This window comes from Ranitomeya imitator, chromosome 1, assembly GCF_032444005.1.
Source record: "Ranitomeya imitator isolate aRanImi1 chromosome 1, aRanImi1.pri, whole genome shotgun sequence".
NCBI lineage: Eukaryota > Metazoa > Chordata > Amphibia > Anura > Dendrobatidae > Ranitomeya > Ranitomeya imitator.
The window spans coordinates 890,786,799-890,801,627 of record NC_091282.1 but is presented as its reverse complement, the minus strand read 5'-3'; the positions used below and the strand labels follow the sequence as shown (position 1 = coordinate 890,801,627).

The 14,829-nt window shown below is 47.7% G+C and overlaps 1 protein-coding gene across 1 annotated transcript in view; it reads left to right on the top strand.

The window, feature by feature from the left end:
• Positions 1–14,829, top strand: part of ANXA3 (annexin A3) — a 131,886-nt gene that overhangs the window by 16,249 nt on the left and 100,808 nt on the right. The window contains exon 2 of the mRNA XM_069743197.1: positions 1,544–1,575. Within this exon, the coding sequence (XP_069599298.1) occupies positions 1,561–1,575 (15 nt within the window). The 5' untranslated portion in view covers positions 1,544–1,560. The remainder of the gene's footprint in view (positions 1–1,543; positions 1,576–14,829) is intronic.

The window sequence follows — 14,829 nt, the reverse complement described above, 5'->3', positions numbered from 1 at the left end:
CATTTCAATTAGAAATCAAGGGTCCAGGGTCTGGAGGAAGAGTGGAGAGGCAGACAATCCAAGCTGCTTGAGGTCTAGTGTGAAGTTTCCACAGTGATTGTTTGGGGAGCCATGTCATCTGCTGGTGGAGGTCCACTATGATTTATGAAGACCAAAGTCAGCGCAGCCAGGCATCTACTAGGAAATTTTAGATCACTTCATGCTTCCCTCTGCCGACAAGCTTTTTGGAGATAAAAATTTCATTCTCCAGCAGGATTTGGCACTTGTTCACACTGCCAAAAGTACCAATACCTGGCCAGCAATCTCATCTGACCTTAACCCCATTGAGACTCTATGGCATATTGGCGTATTGTCAAGAGGAAGATGAGACACTAGACCTAACAATGCAGACGAGCTGAAGGCTGCTATCAAAGCAACCTGGGCATCCACAACACCTCAGCAGTGTCACAGGCTGATCGCTTCCATGCCACGCTGCATTGATGCAGTAATTGATGTAAAAGGAGCCCTGACCAAGTATTGAGTGCATTTACTAAACATACATTTTGGATTTTAAAATTCTTTTTCAAGCTGGTGTTATAAAGTATACTAATTTACTGAGATAATGACTTTTGGGTTTTCATTGACTGTAAGCCATAATCAACAACAGAAATAAACATTAAAATAGATTACTGTGTTTGACTCTATATAATGAGTTTCACTTTTTGCATTGAAGAACTGAAAAAAATTAACTTTTTGATATTCTAATTTAGTGAGAAACACTTGTATGTATGTATGTATGTAATATAGTGTAGATGCATTAAAATACTTGTCTATTAATCTTCACCAGTATTGTTTTGGTATTCCCATGAGTCAATTGAGCACTCATCGTTGTCTTCCCTCCCTGGAACCCCTGTGTGTTGCTGTGCTCAGAACGAGGGTCCTTTTTAGACTTACCATAAATTGTGAAAGCGAAGTCTCATCCACAAATGGACCCCTGTGTAATCCAGCTAGTCTGATTGGAAGTCACATCTTTGGAAACTGGGAAAGACAGAGATTGGGAAGTATTTAAAGGGAACCTGTCACCAGGTTTGGTTGATAAGAGTTGCGGCCACCACCTTTCAGGGCATATATATACAGCATTCTCTCATTCTGTAGATAAGCTCCCAACCCGACCTGTAAGAGAAGAAAAATAACGTATTATACTCTCTTGCGGGGCGGTCCGGTCCAAGGGATGTCACTCTTCTTGGTCCGGTGCCTCACACCTTCTTAGTTATTTTTCAGTTCTTCCAGGTCGAGTTGGGGGCAGATATAAAGCATTATAGAATATTGTATAGCTGCCCTGAAAGTTGGTGTCCGCATCTCATATCTGCCTAACCTGGTGACAGGTTCCCTTTAACACTACCCACACTACATCAAATATTTGGAAAGCATTAGAAAATGACATTTTTGTTGAGGGTTTTTTTTTTTTTCCCCATCATAAAAAATCTTTATGGTTTATAAATGTCCTTGGATAATAAATATAAAATGTAAATTGTTTTGACTTGACTTTTTTTTAATTTTGTAGATTCCCTTCTAATCACCATGTCATCTGTATGGGTAAGTATAGACTATAATCATGATGCTTATGTCATAAACCAAGCTGGAATGCCCAGTGCAGTGCTTCTCAGTCTGTGAATCGCCAACTTTTTTGAGGTGTCACTGGAAAGAGTCTTTTCTTCTTTAGTCCATTACTGATTTTTTTTTTTTTTTGTTTGTTTATTTTAATATTCTTGATTCAGGAGACAAATGTAAGATAAATTGATGCAATATTTTTCCATGTTTTGCCTTGGACTACAGACAATTGTGAGGTCCAATTATAATCAGACTTGAAAAAAGATTTAGGAGCTGTGGTTTACTAAAACTGATAAATTCATAGAGATGATTGATACTTGCAAAGGGTACCTGACATTTCAGGTAACGTTTCAGAATAAGCAGTCATATTTGTTTGTGTAATATGACAAGTAATGCTATTTCAGACCAATATGTCACTTGTATCTTGCATTTTTCACCATGTGTCTCCTTTGCCAATATCATAGCTAATTGGCAATTGTCTTTGAACTCCGTGATACAGTGACTCTTCAGCTGTTCAGTGATTTGAAAAAAAAAAAGTGCATCCGTATCCTTGGTCAAGTAAAATAACAAAATCTATTGCTTGACAATAAAATCCTCAATACCCACTATGCACAAGATTACAAATTTCAGACCTATTGCAAGAGTCAGCCGGCGAGGGTGGTGCCAGCACAGGGTGTGGTTGCCGTCTTAAATTCTGAGCTCTGTTGTGCACCTTTGTTCAGCAGCTCACAGATGGTTGATACAGAAGGACCGGCTTTTTACTTTTCCTTGTCTAGTTTGTTTGCACCAAAAATTGGTGCATTTGTGGAACAGTGTTGCCCCATTAGACTACATCCCCCTTTCTGACTAACCTCTCCATTTTTCAAACAAGCCACATTGGCTACGGTGCAGAAATTCTCTAAAACAAGTATTATAGTGCACGCCATGAAAGACTCAGTTGCACCCCAATCTGGCACATTCAGTTTGATAAATCTTCCGTATGTATGAAAATTAATCCGTGGATCATAAATTGGTTCAACAGAGTGGTGTACTTGATATGCACCAAACTTATGTTTTTTTTACCCTTTTCAACCCTACAACAGTCAGGTCATAAAATGCACTACATTTATTCCTGACCTGCACAAAAATACATTTGTAAATTACTTCAGTCATTTGGTTGCGACTGTAAAAGAAAATTTTCCAATACTGCTCTTTACTGTGGAGAAAATATGATCCAATCCTCATACTACCCTTTCCAATCTGTTCTCCCTCCTTCAAGATTTTGAATTGATCTCAGGTCTCAAGATAAATATAGAAAAATCTGAAGCATTATTCATAAACACTCACAAAGATGTGCAAACCAATATAATTTCCCAATTTAAGTTCACAAGAAAGGAGCATTACTTGACCTACCTTGGTATTAACCTTACAACCAATAAGTCGACTCTGTTCAAATGGAATTACACCCCACTTATACAGAATCTTCAGGCTGACTTAGCTAGGTGGTCCCCCTCGACACTGTCCTCCGCTAGGTAGGCTGCATGCGGTAAAAATTGTATCATTACCTCGCTTTTTATATCTATTCCGATCCCCCCCCGATTACAATACCAACTAAAACGTTCCTCAATATACATACTATGATTTCCAAGTTTGTGTGGCAAGGAAAGAGACCTAGAATCTCACAAAAAATTATGTTTCATCACTGGAGATTGGGAGGACTATCCTTGCATAACTTCGCACTATATTTCAAGTCAGCCCAAATAGCCCAACTAACTAACACGTGTTCACATACCGGCAAAACCTAGATGGGCTCTTAGTCATTTCTCACAAAGCCATTCTCGTCATCAGGTCTTATCGACTACAGAAAAGCTCCCACAGGGATTGACTATCACAGCACCTTTCACAGCCCACTCTCTAATAATCTGGAGGAAAGCAAGATTCAAATTTAAATTGCAGTCAAACCCCTCCCCGCTAATATCATTATTTAATAATCCAATGTTTCTGCCTGGCCTCCAGTCCCATCACTTTTCATGGAGGAAGCTGAATGGGATCTCCATATTAAAACACATTTGCTCTCCTTTCAACACTTTACTTAAGAGGCAAGACTTTAATCAAAAATCTAATCCCCCAATCAGAGAAGCCATCCTTCACTTTGCCAAACAAATTTTTCCAAATAAGTTCCCTCTCAATGCTTCAAGCTTTGAACAAAAATACTTAAATGACCCCCTGTGAAGGGGAACAATGTCAGTAGTCTACTTAACAATCAACCCTCCACATGATGAGAAAAAGTAAAACAAAAAAAAATTGTAAAATTGGAGGAGGATTTGGGCTTCACTATGTTTGCGGAGGACTGGCGGCGATGCTGTGATACACTATCAAGAGGTAGTCACTAGTGATGAGCGAGTATACTCTTCGCTCGGGTTTTCCTGAGCACACTCGGGTGATCTCCAAGTATTTGTTAGTGCTCGCAGATAGTTTTTGGCACCTCAGCTGCATGATTTACGGCTGCTGGACAGCCTGAATACATGTGGGAATTCCCTAACAAACAGGTATTCCTCTCATGTATTCAGCCTGACTAGCAGCTGCGGCAACGAAAGCTAAATCTCTGAGCACTAGCAGATGTAGCAACTCTGCTGGCATCACAGCATGGCCTCACATCTCTCACACAATCTTACCCACTGCTCCAGGCCATGATGTGCTTTCTCTTTAATGCCAGCTCCATGTTCTGTGTCTCTGCTCTCTGCCTTATGGCTATGTGTATAGGGGACCGGCGCCTGAACTCTCTGGTTCTTATAGGAATCAGGTGCATCTGTCTAATCAGTTTCTGACCAATTACCAAGAGGCCTCCTGTATATAGTGCAGCTCCACCCTGTGGTCTGGGCCTGTGCAATGTGTTAGCTCAGTTAGTGTTTAGCTGCTGAGTTTGCCTGGCCTTGCTCTGTTACTCCCTTGTTGGAGGCTTTTCTCTGTGCTATTGCCTTGATCTTGTAGTCCGCCCTCCAGGAGGCAGAATATCCTGGTCCCTGTGTCTTTGTCCCTGTGTCTTGTGCTATTGCCTTGTCTGTACTTTGTCTTTTCTCTGTCTCCTTGTCTGTGGCTTCCTTCCCTGCTTTCTTTCCTTGTGTTTTCTGTCTGCTTACACTCCGCACTCTTGCGGCTCTGCACTCAGACCTTGCTTCGCACTCTCTGGCTTTGCTCTGTGGCTCCGCTCTTTGCGGTTCCATCTGGCTCTGCTCTTTGTGGTACTATCTGGCTCTGCCTCCTGTGTTTCTGCACTTGGCTCCGTCTCTGCTCTTGGCTCCGCCTCCAGCATCTCCGCTCTTGGCTCCGCCTCCAGCGTCTCCGCCTCCAGCGTCTCCGCTCTTGGCTCCGCCTCCAGCGTCTCCGCTCTTGGCTCCGCCTCCAGCGTCTCCGCCTCCAGCGTCTCCGCTCTTGGCTCCGCCTCCAGCGTCTCCGCTCTTGGCTCCGCCTCCAGCGTCTCCGCCTCCAGCGTCTCCGCCTCCAGCGTCTCCGCCTCCAGAGTCTCTGCCTCCAGCGTCTTTGCTCTTGGCTCCGCCTCTAGCGTCTTTGCTCTTGGCTCTGCCTCCAGCGTCTCCGCTCTTGGCTCCGCCTCCAGAGTCTCCGCCTCCAGCGTCTCCGCTCTTGGCTCCGCCTCCAGAGTCTCCGCCTCCAGCGTCTCTGCTCTTGGCTCCGCCTCCAGCGTCTCCGCCTCCAGCATCTCTGCTCTTGGCTCCGCCTCCAGCATCTCCGCTCTTGGCTCCGCCTCCAGCGTCTCCGCCTCCAGCGTCTCCGCTCTTGGCTCCGCCTCCAGAGTCTCCGCCTCCAGCGTCTCTGCTCTTGGCTCCGCCTCCAGCGTCTCCGCTCTTGGCTCCGCCTCCAGCGTCTCCGCCTCCAGCGTCTCCGCTCTTGGCTCCGCCTCCAGAGTCTCCGCCTCCAGCGTCTCTGCTCTTGGCTCCGCCTCCAGCGTCTCCACTCTTGGCTCCGCCTCCAGCGTCTCCGCCTCCAGCGTCTCCGCTCTTGGCTCCGCCTCCAGCGTCTCCGCCCTTGCCTCCGCCTCCAGCGTCTCCGCCTCCAGCATCTCCGCCTCCAGCATCTCTGCTCTTGGCTCCGCCTCCAGCGTCTCCGCCTCCAGCGTCTCCGCTCTTGGCTCCGCCTCCAGCGTCTCCGCTCTTTGCTCCGCCTCCAGCGTCTCCACTCTTGGCTCCGCCTCCAGCATCTCCGCCCTTGGCTCTGCCTCTTGCGGCTCCACCCTTGGCTCTGCCTTCTCCTTCTCTTCTCTTAGTTCCACCTTCTACTTATTACTTGGTCCTCCTGTCTGAACAGGTTCCTACCTGTTTCTCATACCTGCCTGCAGACCGGTCCCTACCAGTTCTTCCTATGTTCCAGCCGTACCCGCCTGCCTACCAGAGAGCCAGCCGTGTCCGCCTGCCCGCCAGTGTCTCTGTTGTACCCGTGTGCCTGCCTGTGTCCCAGCCGTGCCCACCTGTCAGCCAGAGTGCCAGCCGTGCCCGCTCCGTTCCTTAGTGGGATCAGCAGCCACAGCCAGACATCACCCTGGAGTGGCACCTGGTAGCTTCCTATTGCACAAGTCTGACCTCACCATCAGAGGCTCCAGCGAACACCTAGGAAGCTACTTAGTTACGCCCCTTCCAGGGAAGTTTGGTCTGTGGTCCAGTGGGGCCACACCCCCGTATGCCCGCGCCAACCAGTCTGGGCGCGAGCGTGACAGCAGATACTCGGAGACCACCCGTGTGTGCTCAGGAAAACCCGAGCAACGAGGATACTCGCTCATCACTAGTTGTCACCAGACATCTCTTGTGGAGACTTCGCTAAGAGTTCTCCACAGAACATATCATGTCCCGGCAAAACTTCATAGCATTTACCCAAATGTTTCAGACAAATGTTTAAGGGGATGCAATTTACTAGGAGATATGAAACATATTTAGTGGACTTGCACATGCCACAGGTCTGATACCTTTGTCCAAGTGTACTTCTTATTGAACAAATGTTTGGTGGGACAGTCCAATTAGACCCCTCTATATTTCTCCTAGGGGCAAAACACCCGGGATTCACTAACAACTTACAGAGACTGGCAAATTTTCTATTTATGGCCGCCAAAATCCACATAGCAACGTGGAAGTCCCCTTCACTCTCTCTATATCTCTGGTAAGATAGAGGATGAATGCTATCATGTTATATTAGCGTATTGAAGCCATCAGAGCTGACATGTGGGACCCCTTCTTTAAGATATGGAACCCGTGGATAGATCCAGATCCGAACTCGCAACTAATTCAGACCTTATGTCTGTCACCCTGATGAGGCAGGTTCTGAGGGACTTAAGGAAGATGTTCAAACAAAAAATTAGGGGTTTAATCGCATGTCCCCGTTTGATCAGACCTTATCATAAATTACCGGTATATCCTTTCTTTCTCTACCTCTTTAAGTTAACACAAATGACCCAATCTGATTCTGAAATTCTGACTATTTTATGTTGTTGGCAGTGCATGAAATGGTTGATAGTAGACTGGTGTAAAACACAATGTGGATTACCTGTTTGTCTTCCCTTTGTACTGCTCTTTGTTCTTATCCTCCCCTATGTCAAAATTTGTATTTGTTCATTATTATTGAAATTTACACCTCCCTTGCGTGGGAGAACCTAACCAAATTGTTATATACGGTACTTTAATTATTTTATTTCTAAATAAATAAAACCTGTTGAAACTAAAGAGTAGACTCAAACACCTTCCTGGATCTTGGCCTCCGCCTTTGATTATTTTGGCTCTTGCGTTCAGTGTGGTTTGTATTATAAGATTAAACAGTGATGTACATTTCACACCTTTTATTTTTTTAACTGTTAACCATAGGAAATACATACATCTATAGAAAATGTTTGACTGTGCTAGCATACAGTGGTGCTTGAAAGTTTGTGAATCCTTAAGAGTATGTGCCCACAATTCGGAGTTATGCAGTGGCCAGCTGTGAGAGCATAGTGGATGGGATTTCAAGAGAGAGAGACATGTGGCGTGTCTTTCCTGACCACAGCATGTCAATTTCTCTTGGGGAAACGCTAGTCTCAGCAAGAAAAATTACATGAATAGAATGTATTGAATGCAGTGAATCTGCACGGTTCAGTGAACACATGCGGATTTACCTACATTCAATAGAAGGCAGCGCTGCCTCCAAAGCACTGCTGTTTCTCCAACGCCTCATTGGGGGACACAGGACCATGGGTGTTATGCTGCTGCCACTAGAAGGACACTAAGTGAACGTAGAAAGATTAGTTCCTCCCCTGCAGTATACACCCTCCTGTTGGCTCTAATTGAACCAGTTCTTGCTTAGTGTCTGTAGGAGGCACTTGGGTCTGGTTTCAGACCCCCAACGTTTTTCACCTCTGTATACTCTCCTGGAGCCAGGCCTACAGCTGGACATTCCGCCCTGTTCCATGGACAACAGAGGCCCCATTATGGCATCCATGCAGCCCCCAATGCATCACCACTGATTAAAAGCGGATGATGGAAGGAGGCAGATATTTCCTCTCCACCCCCCTGGCTATGGGGATGGTGAATTGAGGGGGGAGTCCCACGACCAGCAACACTGCAGCCCCAGCTCTGCTACATCACCTCAAAATGTGAGTATGACTGTGGCTGGCACCATCTGGTCTGGTTGCAGAGACTGGGTCCTGGTCCCTGGGGGAGAGCGGTGTCATCGCGTCCAGCTGCGTTTTTACACCTCTTTATTCGTCTATCTGTTTGCGCCGCCGCTGGCGTTCATTTCCGGCAGGCTTCACAAATTTAGTTCCCTGGCTGCTAGTTGGCCTAGGCCACGTTTTTCATGGCTCTGCCCACCATGGCCGGTGCCGCCCACACTTCTGGCGCTTCTCGTCCTAAACGAGAGGCGCCGCTCCTGCTCTTGGCGGCCATCTTTCTTCACCTCAGGATACAGAGCCGGTTTCCTGACTGCGGTGGCAGTAACAGCAGCGCTGACAAAAGCGTTGCGAGGAGTGAGGACACTGACACCCTGGGGACACAAGAGCAGGACCTGGGTAAGCCGAATCCACTGGAGCTGACAGCTTAACCCCTTCTCTGCATTCTTTTTTTCTGCTCATTTTCTCTGGTCACATACTCCCTCTATCTTTTCAAGGGTACGCTATGTCTCAATCTAAGGCGTCCAAAAAAGCTAACAAAACAGATTTTTTTTGCCTCATGTACCACTTGCAATACTGCCTTTCCCCGAGCTCACAGTACTCCGTTCTGCACGGCTTGTGACCCGGCATGCACCCAGGAGCCACCCCCCTCATGACCTCGGTGAGCCTAGTAACCTGAGTGGGTCTCTGTCACGATCTATGGCTTCCCTGGCCAAGGCAATAGACTCTCTCGGGAATCCCTCCTTAAGTCAGGATGTCGGTTTGCCGGGCGCTGAGGCCCCTTGCGACGGTCGAGAACAGTCGACTAGTAGGGGTTGTACTCTGTTTAGAAGTGCTCAGGGTTCTACAAAAAGGACCCATGACATGTCCCCTGAGCTTGCTCGTGCTTCGGGGTCCCTGAGTTCAGTTTCTTGCTCCCCCCTCTCCAGAGGTTCGCAGCGAACATGATTCAGAATACGACTCTGATGCGTCCCTAGTCCAGGACTCTTAGAACTATCAGGAGACACTTGATTCCATCATTGAGTCAGTTAACAAGACTCTGAGCGTAGACGAGGAATCTATATCTGTTCCGGATCATGTAGTGTCTTTTAAGAGAGCTTAACATCCTCACAGGGTGTTTGGCAGTCACCCTGAGTTAAAGAACATCGTCCAAAGACATAGGGATCGACCAGATAAACGGTTCACAGGTCAGAAGCCTATTGAGTCAAGAGATCTTTTTGCACCTGAGTTACGGAAAGATTGGCTACAGTCTCCTTCAGTGGATCCCCTGTATCACGTCTTGCATCCAAAACGCTTCTTTCCTTGTCTGATAGTTCCTCAGTCAAAAATCCCACTGACCGTCAAATTGACAACCTTGCTCGGTCAGTCTTTGAGACCTCTCGAGCGGTGTTCTTTCTATTTTTGCCGCGACTTGGGTGGCTAAGGCTATGGTCGCTTGGGCAGTAAGTTTAACCGCAGCCATTCAGGATAGTGATCTTCCCCGGCGGCAGCAAGCCTCACTAGTCAGATATCTCGGGCCGGGGATTTCGTAGTAAGCGCTTCTTTAGATGTGGCCAATTGCGCTGCACAGGCAGCAGCAAATGCCATCTCCACCAGGAGGGCGCTATGGCTCAGAGAATGGCGATCGGATTCTGCTTCCAAAAGGTCATTAACTTCTCTGCCTTACCAGAGCCGTCGCTTATTTGGAGAATAGCTGGACCAACTTTTCTCCGACGCTACCGGAGGGAAGAGCAAATTCCTTCCAAAGCAAAGGCCCATTCGGCAGTTTCGGAGCCAACAGGTCCGGACCTGGCCCTTTCGCAGCAATACCAACTGGTCCTCTACAACTTTGTCATCGGCATCAGGATGGTCCCTGTATAGGGACAGAGAGGTTCTCAGGTCTCATAGACCTAATCATTCCTGGAAAAACAGGCCAAAACCGTCTGGATCCAAAGGGGCCAGATCCTATAGATCCTCTACACAATGACTTGTTACGGTATCCAGTGGGCACCGACAAAGTAGGCGGCCGTCTACTTTTGTTCCGCCAAGCCTGGCTCTCGGTCATTCACGACGAGTGGGTCTAAGAACTGGTGTCCTCCGGATACAAAATAGTTTTCTTCCCATCCTCCAACACGTTTTTACTGTCTTCTCCTCCCAAAACAAAGGCAACAGCCTTTTTCAGAGCCTTAGAGGCGCTCCGAAGGGACTGAGTCATTATTCCAATCCCTCAAGACGAAAGGTTCAAGGGTTTTTACTCAAACCTATTTGTGGTTCCGAAGAAGGACAGAACAGTGCAACCCATACTGGACCTAAAATTGTTAAACAAATTTGTTAGAGTGCGATTTTTCAGAATGGCGTCCCTCCGCTCAGTCGTCACCTTGATGGGAAAAAGGGGAGTTCTTGGCATCTATCGACATCCAGGATGCTTACCATCCTGATTATTCCTCCCCACCAAAAATTTCTACGCTTCGTGGTTGGTGGGGACCACTTCAAGTTTGTAGCCTTGCCCTTCGTCCTTGCCACTGCCCCCAGAGTTTTCACCAAGGTCATGGCGGCGGTGATGGCCATTCTTCACGCTTGGGGTGTGGTGGTGCTTCCGTACCTGGACGATCTGCTCATCAAAGGGCCGTCTTTTCGGGCCTGCGAGGAGTGCGTGAGTATCACGGTGGATACACTTTCTTGCCTGGGTTGGAAGATAAACTTAAAAAAGTCTTCTCCAGTGCCAGCTAAGCAGATTTCCTTCTTGGGAAGGATCCTGGACACTTTCCGTGGGTTGGTAATTCTCCCTCCGGAAAAGGACTAAGCCTTACAACAGGGAGCACGGATGCTCTCCCGCTCTTTCCCTCACTCCATACAATTCAGTATGGGGATTCTCGGCAGGATGGTGGCAGCTATAGAGGTGGTTCCATTTGCGCAGCTACACCTCCACCCTTAGCAACATGCACTTCTGACGGCTTGGGACAGGAACCAGTTCTCTCTCGACAGTCTTTTTTTTTTTTTTTCCCATCTGCCTCGGCGGGTCAGGCAGACCCTCAGGAGGTGGACACTGAAGTCTTCACTGGATCAGGGGGAAGTCCTTCCTTCCAGCACGTCGGCTGGTGGTGACTACCGACGCCAGTCTTCTGGGCTGAGGTGCAGTTTTCCGCCATCACACGGGACAGGGACGCTGGTCTTCTCGACATTCGCGTCTGCCGATCAACATTTTGGAGATACGGGCAATAAAGTTAGCCCTTCCGCATTTTCATCATCTCCTGGCAGGTCATCCCATCAGGATCCAATCTGACAACCCCATGGCTGTGGAGTACATCAACCATCAGGGGGGCACCCGCAGCAGGGTGGCCATGCACGAAGTAGGTAACGTTCTTCGTTGGGCCGAGAGGAACCGCTCAGCCATGTCGGCGGTTCACATCCCGGGCGTAGAGAATTGGGAGGCAGATTTCCTCAGCCACCAGGGCCTCGCCTCGGGAGAGTGGTCTCTTCATCTGGAGGTCTTTCAGCAGATTTGTCTTCGCTGGGGGATTCTGGATGTGGATCTAATGGCCTCAAGGCTAAAACACAAAAGTTCCCGAGTTCATAGCTCGGTCCCTCGACCCAGTAGCCATCGGAGCGGATGCACTGGTTCTTCTGTGGCATCAATTTCAACTTCCAGGGGTCATCAAGAAGATCAGGGCGGAAGGGGTACCAATGATCCTGGTCGCGCTGGACTGGCCGCGGTACGCCATTTGGGGTACGGATTCTCTCATCAAGTAATCTCCACCATGATTAGTGCTAGGAAACCCGCGTCTATGCGCATTTATAATCGCACCTGGAAGAACTTCTTCTCATGGTGCAAGGACCGTGGACGCTCTCTTGAGTTTTCCATTCCTTCCATTTTGGAATTCCTGCAGACCGGATTGGAGTCAGGTCTCGCGCTTAGCTCACTCAAGGGACAGATTTCAGCCTTATCTGTTTTGTTCCAGCGCAGTATTGCCACCAAACTACAGGTGAAGACATTCATTCAGGGAGTTTCCCATGTGATGCCTCCTTATTAAATGCCGTTGGAACCATGGGATCTTAATTTGGTCCTTGGGGTTTTACAGGAGGTCCCTTTGGAACCGCTGCAGGATGTTTCTTTAACTTTTCTTTCTTGGAAAGTAGCTTTCCTAGTCGCAGTCACGTCAATCAGACCGATCTCTGAGTTGGCGAGCCCTGTCCTGCCGAGCTCCGTTCCTGATTTTCCATCAAGACAAGGTGGTTTTGAGAATGTCTCCGTCTTTTCTGACGAAAGTTATCTCTTCCTTCCATCTCAACGAGGATACTGTTTTGCCCTCACTCTGTCCGGCACCAGTACATCGTATTGAGAAAGCTCTTCACACTCTGGATCTAGTGAGAGCCCTTAGGAGATGCGTCACGCGGTTGGCGTCTTTCTGCAAGTCAGATGCCCTATTCGTGCTTCCGGAGGGGCATAGGAAGGGCCTAGCAGCTTCAAAGGCCACAATAGCCAATTGGATTCGCTTGGCTATTCAGGAGTCCTACCTTGTAAGGGGCAAACCTGTCGCGGCAGGGATTAAGGCTCACTCCACTCGGTCAGTGGGCGCTTCTTGGGCCATTCGGCACCAGGCGTCTGCAGAACAAGTCTGCAAGGCTGCGACTTGATCCAGCTTGCATACTTTCACAAAACACTACAGTATTCATTTTCAGGCCTCTGCAGATGCGACCCTCGGTAGGCGGATCCTGCAGTTGGCAGTACTACATCTGTAACTTACTGGTACATGGGGTAATGGCAAATGTGTTGTTCCCCGCCCAGGGACTGCTTTAGGACGTCCCATGGTCCTGTGTCCCTCACCAGAAATAGGGATTTTTGTGTACTCACCGTAAAATCCTTTTAACCGAACCAATCATTGGGGGACACAGCACCCACCATGTTAGCCTAATGGCTTGTGTTCGTTCTTAGTTTTTACTTTATTCTTGTTAACCCCTTAATCCCATATGACGTACTATCCCGTCCAGGTGACCTGGGACTTAATTCCCATGGACGGGATAGTACGTCATATGCGATCGGCCGCGCTCACGGGGGGAGCGCGGCCGATCGCGGCCGGGTGTCAGCTGCCTATCGCAGCTGACATCCGGCACTATGTGCCAGGAGCGGTCACGGACCGCTCCCGGCACATTAACCCCCGGCACACCGCGATCAAAGATGATCGCGGTGTGCCGGCGGTGCAGGGAAGCATCGCGCAGGGAGGGGGCTCCCTGCGGGCTTCCCTGAGACGATCGGTACACGGTGATGTGCTCACCGTGTACCGAGCGTCTTCTCCCTGCAGTCCCCGGATCCAAAATGGCCGCCGGGCTGCATCCGGGTCCTGCAGGGAGCACTTCCGGGTCAGGATCAGGCTGCAGCTGCAGCTCTAATCCTGCCCGGCTGTATGTCAGATCACCGATCTAACAGAGTGCTGTGCACACTATCAGATCGGTGATCTGTGATGTCCCCCCCTGGGACAAAGTGAAAAAGTAAAAAAAAAAATTTCCACACTTGTAAAAAAAAATAAAAAAAAAATTCCTAAATAAAGCAGAAAAAAAAAAATATTATTCCCATAAATACATTTCTTTACATAAAAAAAACAAAAAAAACAATAAAAGTACACATATTTAGTATCGCCGCGTCCGTAACGACCCGACCTATAAAACTGGCCCACTAGTTAACCCCTTCAGTGAACACCGTAAGAAAAAAAAAAAAAAAACGAGCCAAAAAACAACGCTTTATTATCATAACGCTGAACAAAAAGTGGAATAACACGCGATCAAAAAGACGGATATAAATAACCATGGTACCTCTGAAAACGTCATCTTGTCCCGCAAAAAACGAGCCGCCATATAGCATCATAACCAAAAAAATAAAAAAGTTATAGTCCTGAGAATAAAGCGATGCCAAAATAATTATTTTTTCTATAAAATAGCTTTTATCGTATAAAAGCGCCAAAACATAAAAAAAATGATATAAATGAGGTATCGCTGTAATCGTACTGACCCGAAGAATAAAACTGCTTCATCAATTTTACCAAACGCGGAACGGTATAAACGCCTCCCCCAAAAGAAATTCATGAATAGCTGGTTTTTGGTCATTCTGCCTCACAAAAAATCGGAATAAAAAGCGATCAAAAACTGTCACATGTCCGAAAATGTAACCGATAAAAACGTCAACTCGTCCCGCAAAAAACAAGACCTCACATGACTCTGTGGACCAAAATATGGAAAAATTATAGGTCTCAAAATGTGGAGACGCAAAAACTTTTTTGCTATAAAAAGCGTCTTTTAGTGTGTGACGGCTGCCAATCATAAAAATCCGATATAAAAAACTCGCTATAAAAGTAAATCAAACCCCCCTTCATCACCCCCTTAGTTAGGCTAGGTTCACATTGCGTTAATGGGTTAACGCTAACGGACAGCGTTGCACGGCGAAAATGTCACAATTAACGCCGTGCAACGGGTCCGTTAGCACAACCATTGACAGCAATGTGATTTTCGGGTGTAGCGCATCGCTAGAGCGTGCCATTTTCGGCTCGCGCTAGCAAGGTGCCGTTCTTTTGTGGCGCGCCTCAGACGCTGCTTGCAGCGTCCGCGGCGCACCCGAGGTCCGATCCCCGATCTTCCAGAGCGGGGAC